The sequence below is a fragment of the Lissotriton helveticus genome, chromosome 5_1, assembly GCF_964261635.1.
Source record: "Lissotriton helveticus chromosome 5_1, aLisHel1.1, whole genome shotgun sequence".
Lineage (NCBI taxonomy): Eukaryota > Metazoa > Chordata > Amphibia > Caudata > Salamandridae > Lissotriton > Lissotriton helveticus.
In genome coordinates this window covers 2,040,632,960-2,040,653,515 of record NC_136065.1, presented here as the reverse complement: position 1 = coordinate 2,040,653,515, position 20,556 = coordinate 2,040,632,960, and the positions used below count along the sequence as shown (strand labels likewise).

Here is a 20,556-nt window from a genome sequence, read left to right as displayed (position 1 = left end):
TAAGATAATTTAATTCCCCTCCAGGGGAATCCACAGACTTTAGGCACCTTAAAAATCCCCATGATGTCGGAAGAAAAGGACGCACATTTGGCGTGGATACCTTATGTGGACAAAATGTTACAGGGGCCTAATCGTGAACAACCAGAATAGCCACACAAAAAAGGCTTAGCGTTGGGGGGGGGGGGGGGGGCGTTGAGGGGGCCTAACAGCGAAAGGGTTAAATAACAGATTTCAGTCAAAACTGGGCAACATGCAGGAACGGGTGAAGCAAGCAGCAGCGAGAGAAGGGAGGAGGGGTGGGCAAGCAGCAAAAAGGGTGGAGGTCGGGGACGGGCAAGCAAGACGAGGCAGCGCAAGGACACTAATCAAACGAAATCAATATGTACTTGGTCTGTGTGCCAGGGAGACCATAGGAAGTGACGTGAGCAATATGGTGGCCAATTATGAGGCAGCCAAGAAGAGTGAAAATGAAGCCACCAAATAGTAAGTAATGGGCGGTCTGCAAACCCTTCACTGAATACAATACCCCAAGCAGCAATAGCGCATACGCGCTGACAGGCAAGACCTATAAAGAAGGGAAGGAAGAGGGAAGTCCTGCCAATCTACCCAAAGAAATGGAGACCGTGTGACATTTTCAGGTCGTAGCCAATTTGAAGAAGATCAGCTCATGGGGAATTCACATCTCCATGGCCAAATGTTCTCAGGTTTACTGCCTGAGGACTCCTTACAATAAATGATTCTGATAATTTTGCATGGCGGGCCCCTCCTCTCCTCCCATCTGTAAAGGCATGTTATGAAGCTCTTTGTCAATTCCACCTAAACATGACAGGCTTCCCCAGACTTTTCCATAGAGCGCCTTTCATCAGTCTGCCAGGCTCTTCAAGACCCCCTTGCCCTACAACTGATCAATCTTTTTTTTACCCTTGCACGTTTGGTATGACATGTCTGCCAGTAGGCCAAACACTGGAAACACTTGTGGTATATTCAAGAAGGCCATCCAAAAGCAAGAGTATAGCCTCCCCCAATCCTCCTACCAACGGCTCTACCAATCTTGGCTTATGCTCAGCTGTGCTCTAAAATCCTATCGAGCCCTCTGCTCTCAATGGCAGAGTTAGAGTAATAGATGACAAGGACCTAGTTTCTTCACCCCTCGTGACCAGCAAGGAGGCGGATATTTAAGTGGACCTCATCTCGGATTGTGAGTTTGCTAATGATTTACTGCTACATCCCTTGTCAGCAACAACTCCCACTGGAGTTTCCTCGCTTAAGAGAACTCTTCAGTTTTGGATTTAAATGGGGGGCTCATATTTGACCCAGGCAAGCTTTACCACCCTAAATCCAGCAACTGATCCCCTGTTTACCACATGGCTCAATTTTAATGATTTATGGAATCTCCACACACAGGCAGCAGTCACTACTTGATGATCACTGAAGTTCCTACAATGTACAGATTAAAGTTCTAGCAAGGATAATATTTTGGAAAAAGAGTTATTGAATTGAAAACAACAAGAACTAAACAAGAGCAAGAAGGCAGCGAATCAGGTGAGTCAAGTCAGTCACGTGGCAATAGACCTGGTGTATCAAAAGAGTAAAAAGAACAACACATATAAAAAACAAGGAAGAGAAAAAGCACTGAAGGGAGAGAGAGAGAGAGAAAATAAGCTACAAATATCACTAATCGCAGGGCATGAAAGTCAGACCAACTTTCAAACAAGAGAAAAAATACCCACAACTAAAGGGAGGACAGACAAAACATTTGATCCATATTAGAAGTTGTTCAGGTGACAATGTACACATGTGTTTTAAAGAAATAAAGCCAGCCAGAGAGAAAGTCCATACATATGAATTACCACGACAGCACATTCACTCTTCAGCCCAAGCCAACCCTTCTCTTACCTCTTGCAGTGCAAGCAGGGCTGTTGCCTGCCATCGGAAATCGGCCTCCCTCGTGAACATTGAAGTGATCTCGCGGACCTACGAAGTGGAAGAGGAAGAATGCGTGGCACAGATGTTAACATTTTGAATTCTTGAAATATCCCTAACTAAGGCAAAACTGTTCTAACAGAGTTGAGATGGAATGATCAAGGGAAGTTACTCGTCAATAACAATTTTACACCTGAACTGGTACAAATCACCCACTCACAGCAATGACCTTTCTCCATATTTCGAGAGAATGTTACAACTCTTTTGAAACACCTTTAAAGTAGCATTTACATTTTCCCACATCTAGAATTGTATGACAAACAGGAACACTTCCATTTGTTTTTTTCACCCTCTACACAAATAGCTGTAGAATGGTTAGCCCATCAGTAAGGCACATAGGAAATTCAGTGAGAACGGGCAGTGCTGGGAAAGGTTCAATGAAACCTGTAAGAATGGGATACTCCAAATGGACCACTGTCCCCACACAGTTTGCTTTCTCTACATACAAGGAGCCGAGTTCAATGTAGGGATGACAGCGTCAGCACGAGAGGGAGAGAATTTAAGACTGATTGGGTTAAATGATGCAGCATTCCATAGTTCCTGCTGTTAAGTGGCTTCTACGTACAGCCACGTAATGGTATGTGCATTTGTAAAGCGCACTATCACCCGCAAGAGTATCTTGGTATTGAGCAGGTGTGTACCTAGTTCCGCCTGTGGTAGGTTGGTTACTCGTAAAGAAAGGTCTTCAACTTCTCGGGGAATCAAAACGAGAGGAGGAGGCTTTTATGTGGAGTGGAAGGCTGTTCCACTCTTCAGGAGCGATAAAGAGAACTCACGTTCTCCTTATCTGGTTTTATTTATGCTTGGCATGTGTGCGAGAAGGAGTCCTGCAGAGCGGGTGGTGTCTGGGTGGTTGTTGATGTGAACGCGTGTTTTATTTTATGTGGAATCAATCTCGTCTTGGTCTCGTTTTGTGATATTCAATGATGACAAGGCCGGAGTAATATGTACAGAAATTGAATGATCTCACATAAACCAATCTAAACTAGACAGCTTGCAATGCAAGTCTTACTCAATCACACAACTAGCAACATGCATTAGCATACTGGCTCAGCAGCAGCCATCCTTCGCATACCATGCATAGATAGGACTAAGCGTCTGACCCTGATTGGACAAAGCATTTGCTCAAACTGTGTTGTTATCAAAAATTAGAAAATCCCCTACTTTCCCTATCTTTAGGCAAATAAGTATCACTCACTCTGCCACGCCAGTGGCACAAACCATCTTCCTTCTTTGACTAGTTATATGTTTACAGATTGTGTCATTCTCTTCTCTCAGGACAACTAGATATGATGTATTTGTTCATGACAATGAAGTAATCACCTTGTTACTGTATTCTGATTGGATGTGAGTTTAACTTGCCTTTTATGGTTTACGGACATAAAATACCCGGTAGAAGTCTGTACTTTAGGCATCTTGCCATTTTAGCTTGGGCCTCCTTGAATTCATGTATAAAGCTGCCTATGAGATTGACTGTGACTCTTATTTAGATTATACGGTGGAAGGAGATGTAGCAGTCCGGTAAGTGAGGCCAGAGTTGTGTAGTGCCTTGAATAAGTGTGCGAGGAGTTTGAAAGGATTGTATTTGGGTGTCTGGAGGCAGTGCAGCTCCCAGAGATGTGGCGTGATGTGAGTATTTTGTGCAAGGTTAAAGATGTGTCAGTTTTTCAAATGTTGCTTGGAACCCATTTAAAGATTTTCCTCTGTATCTTCGGGGTTTGGAAGCAGGATGCAGTAACAGTTGTTGACATGTGCAGTCATGTCCAGTTTACTTTATGATTATTCCGAGGTTTCTAGCGTCAGTGCTGGATGTGGGTCCGGTCTGCCACTAGTTGGAGTCCCATGGTGAGGTGTTTTTGCTGAAGATTGCTACTTCTCTCATGTTGGTGTTGAGTTTGAGACAGGTGACTTTCATCCACTCGGTCATGCAGTCGGTGAACTAGTTTCTCGTATTGGGGGTCTTGTCCGAGAGGGAAAGTATGAGATGTGTCATCAGTGTAGAAAAATATATTTTGAGGTCATGTGCATTGATCACATTAGCCAGAGGAATCATGTATGCGTTGAAGAGGGTGGTAGCGTCTGAGTGCATATTTGAAGATGTTTATGTGTGGTGTCTTGACTTTTTCTTCATTAGAGCTCTAGTTTATTGCAGTGCCATTTTGTCAGCCCCAGGGACTCTGTGTACCAACTGGCCTGTGGTTGGGCTCATGCCAATGGATTGCGCTTGAGAGGAGCTAGGGTATCAGTGCAGGTGGTGATCTAGCTGTTGAGGTTCACAATGGCTTTCGGCAAGTTGCTGGTGTGCTCAGGCCTGTGTGTGGAGAGGGCTGAAGTCGACTTTATTCTATGATGCTTTTCCAGCTGCGGCAGGCAGTTCCTATGGTGGCAGGTCGGTGGTCCTGCGGGTTGGGTATGCTAAAACTGACGGAAGCGTGATCTGACCAGGTCATAGTTGCTGGGTTGTCCACTGTGAGGTTGCCGTTTGAGGAGAAAATCGGGTCCAACAGGTGTCTGGTGGTGTGGGTGGGTTCGGTAAGTTGCTGGGTGTAGCCAGGTTTGCTAGGTTTTCTAGAAGGGTTGTATAGTTTGGGTCAGTGTAGTCTTCTAGGTTAAAAGTAAGGTCTCTGAGGAGGAGGATGGTGCTGTTGTTGAAGATGAGGGGTGGGGTAGCTGGTGAAATTTGTGCAGGATCCTGGTGGGCTGTATACAACGGTTCATCCCGGGAAGAAGTTGGCTCTGATATGTATCTTGAACATGAGGTGTACCATGTAGGTGGTGGGGATGTCTGTGTAGGTGGTGCAGCTGATTGTATCTTTGAAAATAATGGCAACTCCACCTCCAGGCTTTTGCTGACAGTCTTGCCTAATGATCGCATAGCCGTCAATGATGTCCGAGCAGAGGTTTGGTTTAGCCATGTTTTTGTGAGGAAGAGCAGGTCCTAAGCATGGTTGTGCAGTAGGTCCCATATCTCCAGTGCATATTTGGCGAGTGAACAAATGTTGAGAAGCATGCATGCATGCGAGTGTGGTGTGATTTGCGGGTGGTGTTTGGTCTGTGTGAACGGGCGGCTGGTTTGTGCGAGAGTGAGGAAGTTGGTTGCTGGGTGCTGTTGGTGCAGGAGTGGGTGGTGTAGTGTGTGGGAGAGTGCATGAGAACTTATAGGAAGTGCATGTGAATGCTGCTTCTGTGTTGAGTGGCGTGGCGTGGCAAGGCAACTGTACAGTGAGTGGCGGCTGAGGTTGAGAACATGGAGAAGCACAGAAGGGTAGCGGTGGCTGAGGGGAGAACCTTGGTTCTTGGCTGCGAACGTGGTCAGGCACAGACTGACAGTCAGGTTTGGAATTGGTACACCAACGGAGCACACATCCGCTGTCTGTCCACACCCCAGCTGCCATCAAATTATGCTACGTGCCTTTCTGTTCCACACATGGAAAAATTGCAGAGCAGATTTTAAACGAGGGCTAGAGTTCCAACTATCAGTTACTGTCTAGCCAAAGAGCTTTTTCAGTATGGCTAGTCTAAAATAGCCACCACCTGTGGAACACTCTCAGAGAAGGCCACCTTCTACGTCACCAGGTCATGGTCACTGGATGCCGCAAGTTTGCAAGATTTGAGACATTGTAACATAATGAAATGCTCAAGATGAAAACAGAAAAGGAATGTGTGATAGGGTGGGGGCGTGACATTCAAGAAGGACTTTAAGAAGGTAACATTTTTTATGTATCAGGAGAATCCATCAAAGGCACAATCATCAAAATCACCCTCGCCTACAGACCCCCAGGACCACAGACCGGCCTCTAAGACACACTCACAGACTTCATCGACCCACTTGCCATAGATTCTAAGCACTACACCTTCATCAGAGACCTCAACTACCACCTGGACGACGAAACATACACAAACTCTGCCAATGTCCTGCAAAGAATGGACAATATCGTCCTCACCAAGTTGGTTGCAGAATCCACAGACAGGGTCCAGTGTGTGGCCTACTCTATCTCCACATCCAGCAACAGTCAAATACAGCCATACCACAGACCTCACTTGTACTGACCACTCCATTATTTACACCATCACAGGACCACCTTGCACCACCCCAACCCTCCCAGCACCTCCCTCCACAGCTGGAAAAAACTGACACAGAACCAATGGACTGATGCCCTCAACACCACCCAGCTCAATGTCGCAACCAACATGAAACAGGCAGTTGAGAACCTCAACACCTGGATCACCAATGCCGCCAACCGAGCGGCCGCCATCAAACCAGCCAAAACTCGCAGACCCACTAAACAAGCTAGCTGGTAAACTCTGGAACTCAGCATAATGAAACAAAGCTGCAGACAACTAGAGAGAAGATGGCACACCAGCAGAGATTATACAGACGAGCCAGCTTCAAGTCAGCCCACCAACAACTCAAAAGACGCAAAAACGGACGCCCCTGCAGACCACATTGAGGCTAGTGCTAAACACACAAAGGAACTCTTTCACATCATCAGAGAGTTCTCCTGCCCATCAGCCACCAAGAACATGATCCCTCCCTCACAGGCACTCTGAGATACTCTAGCAAATCACTTCCAGAATAAGATAACCACCATCTACAGGAACTTAAAGCCCTGAACCATGGACCTCCTCCGACTCCGCCACTCCACTCAAACAGAAGCCTCCCCCGAACAACATCTCACTGCACGAGAACAGCTCTTCACACAGGACACAACAGCCATAATGAACTCCATCCACTCATGAGCACTCAGTGACCCCTGACCCCACCACATCTTCAACCTAAGAAGCAACAAGATCAGCCACCAACTCATCACAATCCTCAATGCATCCAATACCACTGCCACCTTTCCCAACGCATAGAAACACGCAGAGGTCAGATCTCTCCTCAACAAACCCTCAGCAGACTTCAGCTATCTCCAGAACTACCGCCCCATCTCGCTGCTCAAGTTTCCTGCCAAGGTCCTGAAGAAAGCCATCAACTGTCAGCTCACCAAACACCTGAAGGGAAACAATCTGCTAGACCCCTCCCAGTCTGGTTTCCAAACCAACCACAAAACAGAGTCTGTTCTGATTACCAACACGGACGACACCCGCACCACCCTACTCGACTGAGGAGAATCAGCTGCTCCTGATCCTCCTCAACCTCTCTGAAGCCTTCAACATGGTTTCTCACCACTCATTAAGAGACTGCACCAGATTGGAGACTCGCTCAGATGGATTGCATCATTCCTCACAAAATGCATGCAGAGAATCTGTCACCCCCCCCCCCCCTTAACCTCTGAACCCAAAAGCACCATCTGCGGTGTCCCCCCAAGGTTGATCCCTCAGCCCTACATTCTTCAACATCTACGTGACGGCTCTATCCGACATCGTCAGAACCGATAATATCAACATCATATTCTATGCAGACGACACCCAGCACATCCTCTCGCTCTCATCTGACCCCACCACAACGAAGCCCAACTTCCACAACTGCTTGAAGAATGCCACAGCCTGGATGAAGTAAAACTGTCTGCAGGTCAAAACAGACAAGACCGAAGTGCTGATCTTTGGCAACCATACCTCCCTCTGGAACGGCATCTGGTGCCCTGCTGAACTCTGACCCACTCCCAAACCAAATGACGACGCCCAGAAACTTGACATCATCCTGGACAGCAAACTCACCATGAACCAAAAGATCAACACAGTCTCCTCTGCCTGCTTCCCCACCATCTGCATGCTCTGAAGAATCTTTAAATTGCTCCCCCACAAGCACCAGAAAAACAGTAATGTAAGCCTTAAATCACTAGCCGTCTGGACTACAGCAACGCACTGTACGCAAAAACCACCACCGAACTCATGAGAAGGCTCCAGACAGTACAGAATTCGCAGGCCAGCCTGATCCTCAACCTATCCAAACAGACCCACATCACCCAGCATCTGTGGAACCCCTAGTGGCTTCCCATTCAGAAACTATGCCTATTCAAACTACTGACACGCCTGCAAAGCCCTCCATAAACAAGGACCAGCATACATGAACCACCGACTGAACTTTCACCAGCCATCCAGAAACCTTTGTTCCATCTCTTCCCCTGGCTCAGGCCCCGTGCATACGCCATAGCTACAGCAGAGTACGCTCCTTCTAACACCTCGCTCCCAAGTCCCTGTTCGAACAGCACCCTCGATGGTTCTTCACCTAAGCACCAAGATACCCTCAGGGGCGATTAGCTGCACTGTACAAATACCGACTGATTGATTGATCTTAAAATCAAGGTGTTCGACACTGAACAGTATTTGTTGATGGAGCTATAGCTAAAGAACAAGTTACTTACCTTCGGTAACTCTTTTTCTGGTGGATACAGTATCTGCCTGTGGATTCCTCACCTTATGAATATCCCCTGCGCCAGCATTCCTCGGAAATTTTTCTCTAGCTCTTTGCGCCGACGAGGTAGTCACAATGCCATAGCTCCGCATGATGTCACTGGAGCCATAAGAGGACCACGTCTGCGTGAGGGCGTCAATTCTACCCATTTTTTCTGTGCCACCGAGGCAAAATGGACTGACCGACCATCGAGACAATGTATACATAGTACACAGTATTCATACAATACACACAGTGTAAAATGAATTAGGAAATCAAAAGACAACACGCATTTTCTATAAGCCTACACAAAGGCAAATAGAGGAAATACAAAATGACAATATGAAATAACCATATTAACCAATACCTCTTTGAAAGTATAAAAGAGTGGATAACGGGGAGGAGGGTGGGTCAGTGAGGAATCCACAGGCAGATACTGTATCCACCAGAAAAAGCATTACCGAAGGTAAGTAACTTGTTCTTTTGATTGATACATTTGCCTGCGGATTCCTCATCTTATGAATAGAATTCCCCAGCAGTCCAACACCCGGAGGAGGGTGTCAACCCTCTATACCAAAAAGTCTTGTAAAACAGAGCACGCAAAATGACAGTCCCTCTTCACCTCGGAATCGAAGCAGTAATGCTTCGCAAAAGTGTGTAGGGAGACCCAAGTTGCAGCCTTACAGATGTCCAACACAGGAACACCCCTAGACTAGGCAGAAGTAGATGATTTAGCCCTGGTGGAATAATCTCTAATGCCTTCAGGAGGCTCCTTACCAGCCAGAGTGTAGCAGATCTTGATGCACAAGATGACCCATCTGGATAAAGTGCGCTTGTGCACCGCCTTGCCCTTCATACGTCCAGCATAGCCCACAAACAGCTGATCATCCTGATGGAAGTCCTTTATTCTATCCAAATAGAACTAGTCGCCCTCTTTGGATCCAAGCGATGAAGTCTCCCCTCCTCCTTGGAAGGGGGAGGATAGAAAGTAGAGAGGGTAATGGACTGCCCTAGATGGAAGGGACTTACCACCTTAGGCAGAAAAGCAGCCCTGGTCCTGAGGACCATCCTTTCAGCATGTATGGTCAGAAAAGATGGCTATGAACTCAAAGCATGAAGCTCACTCACCCTCCTGGCCGACGTGATCGCCACAAGGAAGACGGTTTTGAATGACAACAGTCTCAAAGGACAACTGTGCATGGGTTCAAACGAGGAACCCATTAAAAAAGTTAACACTAGATTTAAATCCCACGGGCAGAGGGTGCGCGAGAGGTGAAGAAGGTCTGTGTATCACACCCTTCTTGGCCAATCCGGGGCGATCAATATGAATCTGAAAGAAACATGTTAGTATCAGATTCCTTACCTTAGAATATCCCCAGGCGTCAGACTGGATCCAGAAATTTTGCGTAGCAGTACCCCTGTGCTTCAGTAGGCGTAGTCTGTGGCTCTGCGTCCGTCGTCGACATCATTGGCGCCGGGGTGACGTCGTTCGGAGTACTTAGACGCCGCCCTCGCGCGCTGACGTCAGTGCTTCTTTTTTCCGCGCCAGGAAGCACAGGTCCGGAGAAAGTGGTACCCTTAGTCACTTTTTGACTAAGCTTTTTCGATCCTTTTTGGATCCATTTCGAGTCTACCGACTCTATCGGTGCCGGTAGGGATGCCCGGGTTCAAGCCCTGTGCTGACTGCAACCGACTGATGTCGGTTACCGACCACCACCGCCGGTGCCTACATTGCCTGGGGCCCGACCACGATGACAAGTCGTGCCCCGACTGACGGGCCTTGACGTCGAAGGCTAGGTGGGAGCGGTCCAGCAAACGTCTCAGCTCCGGCAGTCGGCCCCGCGCCGCTCGAGGTCCCGGTCCGGAAGGAGGTCGAGGGACCGGTCGCGGGGCCAGAGTCATCACAGCTCGGCGAGTCAACACCACTCATCGGGCTCCAAGTCCTCAGGTAAGAGGCACAAGAAGCCGAAGAGGCGACATCGCTCTTCTGACTCCCCCCCGACACTCGCGCGACACGGCCGTGGGTTCGGGTGACACCGCCCACGCGGCTCCGCAGGCATCGCGGCCTGCTCCATACCCGCCGGTCCCTGGGCAGAACGCGACGCCGGAGGAGATCGATGCCTTCCTCATGGCCATGAGGTCACTCTCTCCCCAGTCGGGTTCCGCGGCCGGGTGCTTCGGCTCCGGCGCCGTCGGCGACTTCGGTCCCGATGCCGGATCCGGTTCTGGATCACCGCTGGTCGAACTTACGACCCCGCCGGCGTCGATCCCTAGGGTGTCAACCCCGGCGCCGTCCTCGGACGCCGCCGTCCCTGGTCCAACCCTCTGTCTGGATCTGGCACCGGAGCGGCGTCGCTCGACACCGCGTTCGGCGCTGCCGAAGAGAAATACTTCGAGGATCTGAGTCCATTCTTTATCCCTGAATTTCAGGACATGGACGACGAGGGAGACTGGGGGGGGTGGGGGGGGGGTCTGAGGACCCCCTGGCACGAGAGTGCCAGTCATATGAGGACTGGACACAGGAACTAGGGGAAGCCAGTTGCCTGGATAACTCCCCAGACACTGGTTTTGTCTCCCCTCCTACTGTGGTTACGGAGGAGGGGGCAGCTTATAGTGTGGTGCTGATGAGGGCAGCCAAGGCCTTGGCTCTTGAGCTCCCCGTCGCCACAGTGAGGTCCAACATCCTCACAGAGGTCCTTAAACCGCAGGTAAGCTCCCCAGAACCTCTACTGATGTTTATTGAGGCTCTCACAGATGTCCTGTTGGGAACTTGGTCCAGGCCCACTACAGGCCCTCCTGTAGATCGGAACGTCGCTAGGCGCCACCGCCCATCTCTGGGCGACCCTAGTTTCTTGTCCACCCACCCCACCCCCGAGAGTCTGGTTATCCAGGCCTCTACTTCCCAATCTGCATTCCCGACGGCACCACCAGATCGGGAATCCAAGAGGTATGAACAGTTCGGAAAGAAGATGTTCTCCTCCCTTAGTTTGGGGTTGCAGTCAGTCAACACCACGTGCCTCTTGGCCCGTTACACCCACTCTCTGTGGGATACGGTTGCGGACGTGCTGCCTGAGTGCCCGGAGGGAGCCCGGGCGAAACTCGCTCAAGCCCTTGCGGAGGGAAGGGACGCAGTGCGGTACTCTATCAGATGTGGACTAGATACCACGAACTCGCTAGGAAGAGCGTTTCCACATCTGTGGCGGTTCGCCGCCACGCCGAGGTCCGCCAACTTTTCGGCCGATGTCCAAAACACCCTTATGGACATGCCGTTCGATGGCAGCCACCTCTTCGGTGGCAAGGCAGATCATGCGCTGGAACGCTTTAAGGACTCCAGGGCTATGGCCAAGTCCTTGGGCCGGTCGGCCCCACGCCAGCAATCTTCTGCCCAGCGCTCCTTTCGTGGCCACGGAAGGGGTGCTCCCACACGTCCTGCCAGCCATGGGCCGCAGACTAACATTTAGCGCGGTGGCGGACGTGGTTACCGTCGCGGCGGTAACAGGGGACAACGGCGTGGCCAGTCCACATCCACCCCCGCAGCATCCGCCTCAAAGCCTTCCTAGTCCGAGCTTTCAGGCCCATTTGACGCCAGTGGGGGGCAGGGTTCGCCATCACCTCCTCCACTGGGGCTCCATCACATCGGACAGGTGGGTACTGCAAATCGTCCGAAGGAGCTACTCCCTCCCCTTTGAGGCGACCCCTCCAACCATGCCACCACAGTACCTCCGCGTGTCGGGGGATCACTTGCAACTCCTGCAGGAGGAAGTTACGGCCCTCTTGGCCAAAGGGGCCATCGAGCGCGTTCCTGGGCCAGAAGTAGGGTGTGGTTGTTACTCCCACTACTTTCTGGTTCCCAAGAAAGGCAAAGCGTATGCCCTATCTTGGACCTCCGGAACGTCAACGGCTTCCTCCGGAAGGAGAAGTTCAAAATGCTGACTTTGGCTCGGGTCTTAGCTGCCCTAGACCAAGGAGACTGGATGGTAGCGTTGGACTTGCAGGACGCCTATTTCCACACCCCTGTCCTGCCGGCCCACCGGCGTTACCTGCGGTTCACGGTAGGCCGCGAGCACTTTCAGTTTACCGTGCTCCCCTTCGGCCTTACCAGCACCTCACGGGTGTTCACGAAAGTGATGGCGGTGGTCGCAGCTCATCTGCGCAGGTTAGGGGTTTCAGTCTTCCCCTACCTCAATGACTGGTGGTTGAAGGCGGGCTCGCCCCAGACAGTCATCAGCCACCTCCAGACTACGGCCGACCTCCTGCACCTGCTGGGGTTCTCCATCAATGTGCCGAAGTCGCACCTGTGTCCCTCTCAGAAGCTCCTCTTCATCGGAGCGGTTCTAGACTTGGCGCAGTTTCGGGTTTATCCTCCCGAACAGCGGGTTCGGGATATTCAGGCTCTGATTCCGATCTTTCAGCCTTTATCCCGAGTCTCGGTCAGGTTGACGGTGCGGCTTCTGGGATTGATGGCCTCCTGCATCCTTCTGGTGCATCACGCCAGGTGGCGGAAGCGGGCTCTGCAGGGACCTGAAGTTTCAGTGGGCCCAGCATCAGGGCAACTTGTCCGACCATGTCTTGATCTCGGAGGGCACTGCAAGACAGTTGCAGTGGTGGCTCACGGACCGCGATTGGGTCAGCGGCAGATCCCTCTCCCTACCCCAACCGGAGCACGTAGTTGTGACGGAAGCGTCCCTCCAGGGCTGGGGGGGGCCACATGGGAGAGGCGGAGATCAGAGGCCTCTGGTCTCCGGCGGAGTCCCGGCTCCACATAAACCTGGAGCTGCGGGCGATCCGGCTTGCACTGAAGGCATTCCTCCCCTCTGTCCGGGGGAGTGTAGTGCAGGTGTTCACGGACACCACCACCACCATGTGGTACTGCAACAAACAGGGCGGGGTCGTGGACCCTTTGCCAGGAGGCTCTGCGCCTCTGACAGTGGCTGGAACATCAGGGCGTGACCCTGGTGGTTCAACACCTGGCATGTTCCCTGAACCCCAGGGCGGACGAACTCAACCGTCGGTGCATGATGGATCACGAATGACGTCTGAACTCGGACGTGGTGCAAGGCCTCTTAAAGCAGTGGGGAGAGCCTTGGTTAGATCTATTCGCCACAGAAGAGAACCTTTCCGCCTATACCACGTCTGCCCTGGGAGTGCTGAAGAAGATCAGGCGCGACCAGGCCCAAGTCATCCTTGTGGCTCCGGAATGGGCACGAAGATACTAGTATCCTGAGCTACTCAGCATGTCAGTCGATCCCCCGATTCTCGGCCTCTTCAGGAGGACCTTCAGTCGCAGCAGCAGGGGACGTATTCCAACCTGTCCAGTCTCCACTTACATGCGTGGAGATTGAGCGGCGGCAGTTGAGGCCATTTGACTTGCCTCCTGAAGTCTGTAATGTGATTCTGGCAGCCAGGCGTCCCTCCACAAAATCGGTATACGCCTGCAGGTGGAACAAATTTGTGGCATGGTGCACAGCAAAGGCTGTGGATCCCCTTTCTGCCCCTCTTTCAGAGGTTCTCCTCTCTTCTTTCTCTTGCCCAGCAGGGCTCTGCTATGGGCACTCTAAAGGGCTACCTCTCTGCCATTTCGGCCTTCTTAAGGCTCCCTGATCAGCCCTCTTTGTTCAAGTCCCCGGTTGTAAATAGGTTTTTGAAGGGCATCACTCATATGTTTCCTCCTGTTCCTTTTGTGATGCCTCAGTGGGACTTGAACCTTGTTCTGACTTATCTGAAGTGCGCTCCCTTCGAGCCACTTCATAACTGTCCTCTTCGTCTCCTTACTTTTAAGACTGCATTCCTGGTTGCCATCACCTCTGCCAGGAGAGTGAGTGAGCTCCAGGCTCTTTCTTCTCAACCTCCCTTCCTTTCTGTCCATCTGGACAAAGTTGTGTTGCGGACGCGACCCTCTTTCCTGCCCAAGGTAGTCACAGCCTTCCATATCGGGCCGTCCATCACCTTGACCACCTTCTTTCCGCCTCCGCATCCCTCGAAAGAGGAAGAGAGGCTCCACCGTCTGGACCCAAAACGTGCACTCTCATATTATCTGGATCGCACACGCCAGTTCCGGGTGGATGACCAACTCTTTGTTGGTTACGTGGGCGCTAAGAAGGGACGGGCGGTGCACAAACGGACCATTTCTCGATGGGTCGTCTTGTGCATCAAGGCTTGTTACTCTCTGGCTAAAAAGGAGCCTCCTCGGGGGCTAAGTGCCCATTCCACTCGGGCCACGGCGGCTACTACTGCCCTGGGTCGGGGTATCTCCTTGCAGGACATCTGTCAGGCAGCTACGTGGGCCTCGCTGCACACGTTCGCAAGACACTACTGCCTGGACAGCTAAGTCCGGAGAGATGGCTTTTTCAGCCGTTCCGTTCTCCAGGACTTTCTGGTGTGATCATTGGTTCGCAGACCTACCACCGGGGTTGGTATTGCTGGGGTATCTATTCTAAGGTAAGGAATCTAATACTAACCTGTTTCTTTCAGATGCACAAGTTACTTACCTTTGGTAACGATATATCTGTAAGAAACGGTAGTTAGTATTAGATTCCTTACCGCCCCACCCATCCTCCCCGTTCTGCGAACCGATATCTATGGTTACGGTCATCCCCTTTCAGGGCCCTAGTTTTTATGGCACCAGTGTTGGTTTTTATCATGGCTCTGCGTTTCTGGTGCGGAAAAGCTGTGTATAAGTACGGACGTCAGTGCGCGAGGGCGGCGTCTAAGTACTCTGATGACGTCATCCCGGCGCCAACGACGCAGACGACGAACGCGGAGCCGCAGACGACGCCTACCGACGCGCAGGGGTACTGCTACGCAAAATTTTCCGGATCCAGTCTGACGCCAGGGTATATTCTAAGGTAAGGAATCTAATACTAACTACTGATCTTACAGATATATCATTACCGAAGGTAAGTAACTTGTGCTTTGGGCCCGGTCTCGGCGAATCTTCCTCAGAACCCGAGGAATCAAGGGTATGGGAGTTGTGAGCTCCAACTCAACTGAAACGTGTCTCCCAACACTCCCTACAGCGGAAACTGGAGACTGCAGAATGACGGGCAGTGTGCATTCTCGAGAGTAGCAAATAGGTCCACCCAAGGAGTCCCCCACGTCCGAAAATGTGTCGAACTACCTACGGATGAAGCGTCCACTCGTGGTCAGCGGAGAACTGCCGACTGAGACGGTCTGCACGAACGTTCAGCACCCCGGCTAGATGATTTGCCATCAAACAAATACGATGGTCGTGAGCCCAGGACCAGAGTCGCAAAACCTCCCTGCAGAGACGGTACGACCCTACTCCTCCCTGCTTGTTGACATAACACATCGCGGCAGTGTTGTCAGTCAGGACTTGAACCGACTGACCGCGAAGGGAAGGGAGAAAGGCCTTGAGCGCTAAACGAATCGCCTGGAATTCCAGAAGATTGATATGAGACAACCTTTCCTCTCGAGACAAAAGACCCTTGATCTCCAGATCCCCCAGATGAGCTCCCCACCATAGGGTAGAGGCATCCGTTTATCAACGTGGCCTTCCATGGAGGAAGGTGGAAGATTGTTCTAAACGCTCCACCAAGATAGATCCGCTGCAGCTTCTCTGGAAATCCTGACTGGTTCCCTGAGATCTCTGTTGTGCCGATACCACTGCCTGCGGAGGCACCACTGGAGTGCCCTCATGTGCCAGTGTGCATGGTTGACCAACAGAATGCAGGAGGCGATAAGACCGAGCAGGTGAAGGACCTTCAGAACTGGAACAACCGCTCCATTGTGGAATAAAGGGATCATCTCCTGAATGTCGAGAATTCTTTGTGGTGGAGGAAATGCTCAACACACAGTAGTGTCCAGTCCAGCACTTATGAACAGGTTGCACTGAGAGGGCACCAGGTGAGATTTGGGCACATTTATTGAAAAACCCAATTTGAACAACAGCTGAGTTGTTACCTGCAGATGATGACGCACCATCTCTGGTCCCTCTGCTTTCAGAAGCCAGTCGTCCAGATAGAGGAAAACCGGGATCCCTGCCCTCCTGAGATGGGCAGCCACCACTGCCACCACCCTGGTGAAGACTCGAGGTGCAATAGTAAGACCAAACAGAAGGACCGCAAACTGATAATGATGCGACCAAACCGTAAATCGGTGTTACTTACTGTGCGACTTCAGGATTGGGATGTGAAAATACGCATGCTGCAAAAACCTTGGAAAGGAGGATAAGGAGGTGGGAAATCCCTGAAGGGAAGGGCGTACCCATTCTCCACGAGACCTAGAACCCAAAGGTCTGAAGTGATCAATTTCCAATTCCGTAGAAAATGGGTAAGCAGACTTCCCACAGGACCTACATGATCCAGGATGGCGGATCTAGGGCTGCTTTCCTGCATTACCTGGAGGGGCTGGGGAGGTAGAGGAGGAGGAGGAGGAGGAACCACATCGGCAACCTCTGCTTTTACCCCTATATGACTTATACAAGGGGTTTTGCGGTTGTTGCTGCTGCTGCTGAGGCTGTCTGAAACTTCGAAAGGAAGACTTCCCGAAGCCTCTGTACCTTTTATAGCCATAACCTCTCGATTGTGAATGCAGACCTAAAGATTTAGACTTTGCCTTACTGTCCTTAAATCTTTGCAAGGCAGAATCCGCCTTTTCACCTAAAAGTCTAGATCCATCAAAAGGCAGATCAAAAAGGGCAGCCTGTACATCGGGAGAGAACCTAGAAGACCTCAACCGCTCATGTCTCCTTGTTGCAATGGACGAGCCCATCACTCTGGCAACGGAGTCAGCCTTGTCCAAGCCAGACTGGATGACTTGACGGGCAGCAGCCTGAGAGTCCGCCAACACCTCACTCAGATTTCCCTGGTCTTCCTCAGACAACTTAGGAAGAAGCTGCTTGGCAGAGTCCATTAAGGCATGAATATATCTACCCAAGATACAAGTTGCGTTGGTAGATTTCAGAGCCATGATATCTGAAATAATAATAATAATAATAATCCACATTTGTAAAGCGCACAATCACCCGTTAGGGTCTCTAGGCGCTGGGGGCCGTCGGGAAGATTAAGCAAGCTATTGCCCAGAGTCACATGGTGCTGGACTAATCTGCCACCGGGGATTGAACCGTGATCCCCAGATTCCGGAGTCAGTCGTCCTAGCCGCGGCGCCACACCTCTTCCTAAGGAAAGACCTTTTTCGCAGACTGTTCCAGCTTCTTTGAATCCCTGTCAGCGGGAGCTTGCGGAAAAGCTCCTGTAGACTCCTTAAAAAAAGAGGCCTGTACCACCAAGCTCTCAGGAGAGGGTTGAGACAAAAGGAACACTGGATCCCCAGGAGCAGGCCTATACCTTCTGGACACTGATCTTGAAACTGCAGGAGCAGACAGAGGGTTGCGCCAAACCTCAAGTATTGACTCAGTCAGAGCATCATTAAATGGTAAGAGTGGTTCAACCACCGAAGGAGGAGAATGGAGCACCTCCGTAAGAAGATTAGGCTTATACTCATCCAAAGGAAGCTGCAAATCCAAAAGATCCGCCGCCTTTCTGATCACAGAATGGTATGGAGCAACCTCCTTTGAGGGAGAAGCCTTCTGAGAAACAAAGTCCCACTCAGGAGAAACATCAAGTCCACTTCCCTCACACAAGTCTTCAAACAAATCCTGAGTGTCATGCACCTCTCCTTCTTCCCTCTCATCCTGGTACTGCTCCTCCTCCAATAACCTCTGTGCTTCTCTCCTCGAGCGCATCTTCAGCTGCGGAATAAGCGGCACCACACACGGCGTCCAATGCTCTGGGAGCGGCGTCGAAGAAGGTTCCACTGTAGTAACCGGCGCCGATCGAATCCGAGAAGTTTCTCGGGATGGAGCCAGGGACTGCCCATATGGCGTCAACATCCTCGGAGACGGAAAGTGCCAGGACGGCGTCGCTGTCATAAAGGGCACAAAAGGGGCCTGTGGATACTGTTGAGGCACACCCAAATTGTAAGCCAAAGGACCCATGGGACCTGCAGGTGCACCAGAGGGGTATGAGGCCCTGGCGAAAACACCATACATTGCATTAAAAAAACACTATGGATCTGAACCCGGAGCCGGAAACTGTGGAAGATGAGCCGGTTCGAGATCCAAACGAGGCACATCTGGAAACGGAGCCGCTGAACCAGCAGGCGCATCCGCAGGGGCTGAAGGAACCTCAGCATCAGCCGGATTCAACACTCCCTCCGGAGCCAGCGAGAACCTCGGCGTAGGTGAACACTCTGGAGTACCTTTGTTTGATGGGGAATGGACCGGAGTCGCCTGAGGAGACACTGAAGGAGAAGGAGAGAAAGTCATTAACTCGACGTCGAGGAGCTGAAGAAGGCGACTTAGACACCACAACCTTCGACGATCGGCGCCGAGAAGCATGTCTCTTCTTCTTCTTATGTCTTCTCTTGGAGTCATGCAAAGTCGACGACTTAGACTTATACAGCTTAGCCTCCCGTTCCTTCAGAGCCTTCGGGTTCATTTTCCTGCTGGAAGAACAATCCTCGACGTCGTGGTCAGACGACAAACACCAAAGACAGTCTTCATCTGGGTCAGTTATAGACATATACCCTCCACATTCCTTACAGGGCTTAAAGCCAGACTTCTTCGGGACAGACATGTCAAAAGAGAAAGAGATACAATTGAAAAAACAAAAGTATCCAGACGAAAGAATTGGGGAGTCCTAGAAAAAAACGTTAGTGTAGACAGCGCGGAAAAAAGGGAACGGACGTCATCATGCTGGCGTGGTCCTCTTATGGCTCCAGTGACGTAATGCGGAGCCGCATGCGAAGCCATGGCCTTGTGACGACCTCGTCAGCGCGGAGAGCTAAGGAAAAAATTCTGCGGAATGCTGGAGCAGGGGATATTCATAAGGTGAGGAATCCACAGGCAGATGTATCTATCAGAAGTCAGATTACAGTAACCAGGAAATGGAAAATAATTTGCATGGACAGTAAACTATTACATTTCCCTACCACAAATATATACACAATTTAACAAATTTATAAATTGAGGGACTGGGAGATAAAGTAATTTACCATAATTAGAGTGTGCAATTTGTGTCTCCCGACTGGAGGTGTAACAATTAAACAATAGACCAAATCCCCCAGCAAACTGAAGACTCTGTCAAATGCATTTGGCCACTTTCAGTAGCCTGCACCCAGATTTTGTGTAGGCTGTCAGATTCCAACCCACTGCTACATAACTGTCTGCAATGCACTATCCTGAGCATTGAGGCACGAAGTACGTTAACTAATACACCTGATGTTTGATGAAGAGAAAAAAAATCTTTTCTCAGTAGCATGGGACTACAACTTCACTATCTCCTGCCGCAAGAATTTCTTTGCCACCAAATCTTGCTTTTTCATATAAAATATGACCACACAAGTACACCTCTGGATAATAAAGCCTTCTGCGCTTTACCCGAGGTGAACTCAAAACAGGCCATAAAATACGAATGTGTGAACCCAGCACGGATGTTAACACTCGGGCAACTATTGTGGTTTGCTTTTGGCATGTTTCCATTTATCATACTTAGACCCATGTACAATGTTCCACTACCTTTTGGCTAGGTTTGCGCTACAAAAATACCATACACACACAGATAGAGATACAGAGAACAACCAGTCAGTCACAAGGCAGACTGTTTCAAAACAGTGAGATGAAGATCTGGAGCTGGTCTCCTGAAACAGGATTATTAAGTCAATTAGTTGTTGGCTTTCAAATCCATTGTGGAAATAAAATAGGCTCTCATAACACAGCAAACTGGCAGAAGCTCATACAACTAGGGAGATGGTTCCAATACCAGGAGCCCCTTTCCATATAAGTTAAAGTCTTGCTGACGCAGCATTGGTATTCGAGGTGACACATCCAAGCGTGCTAGCCATGTTATAGCGTACCAGACTCCAGTCAATGCACACAGTTAGACCTGGCATCTTTGGCGTGGTTTACCCCCTAGGATGCTCAAACCTTTGTGCTTTTGTCAGTGCCTCTGGGGAACAAGTGTTTGAGAAGTGGTCACCAAATCAGAAAAGCCTCCTCGTCCTCCCTTTCAAAAGAAAAACAATACGTGGGCATTATAGGACTGATAAACATAAATATCAAATGGGTTGGATCATCTGAGGAGCAGCATTTGAGGGTGTAGTGAGCAACATGTTGCTTCAGAGCTATTTGATGGGGACCACATTGCTAGGGGCTGCTAACTTGTTCATTGAAAAACCTGTAAGTTTGCATCTCTGTGTGTTCACTCAGCCCTTTCTGA

The 20,556-nt window shown here is 50.4% G+C and overlaps 1 protein-coding gene across 4 annotated transcripts in view; it reads right to left on the bottom strand.

The window, feature by feature from the left end:
* LOC144756238 (histone H3-like centromeric protein A) overlaps positions 1–20,556 on the bottom strand; it is a 198,691-nt gene that overhangs the window by 29,015 nt on the left and 149,120 nt on the right. For all 4 annotated transcript variants that reach the window (XR_013595106.1, XR_013595105.1, XM_078645865.1 and 1 more), the window contains exon 4: positions 1,897–1,974. Coding sequence is in view for 2 of the 4 variants with exons in the window: in XM_078645865.1 (XP_078501991.1) it covers positions 1,897–1,974 (78 nt within the window). In the remaining 2 variants the exon portion in view is untranslated. The remainder of the gene's footprint in view (positions 1–1,896; positions 1,975–20,556) is intronic.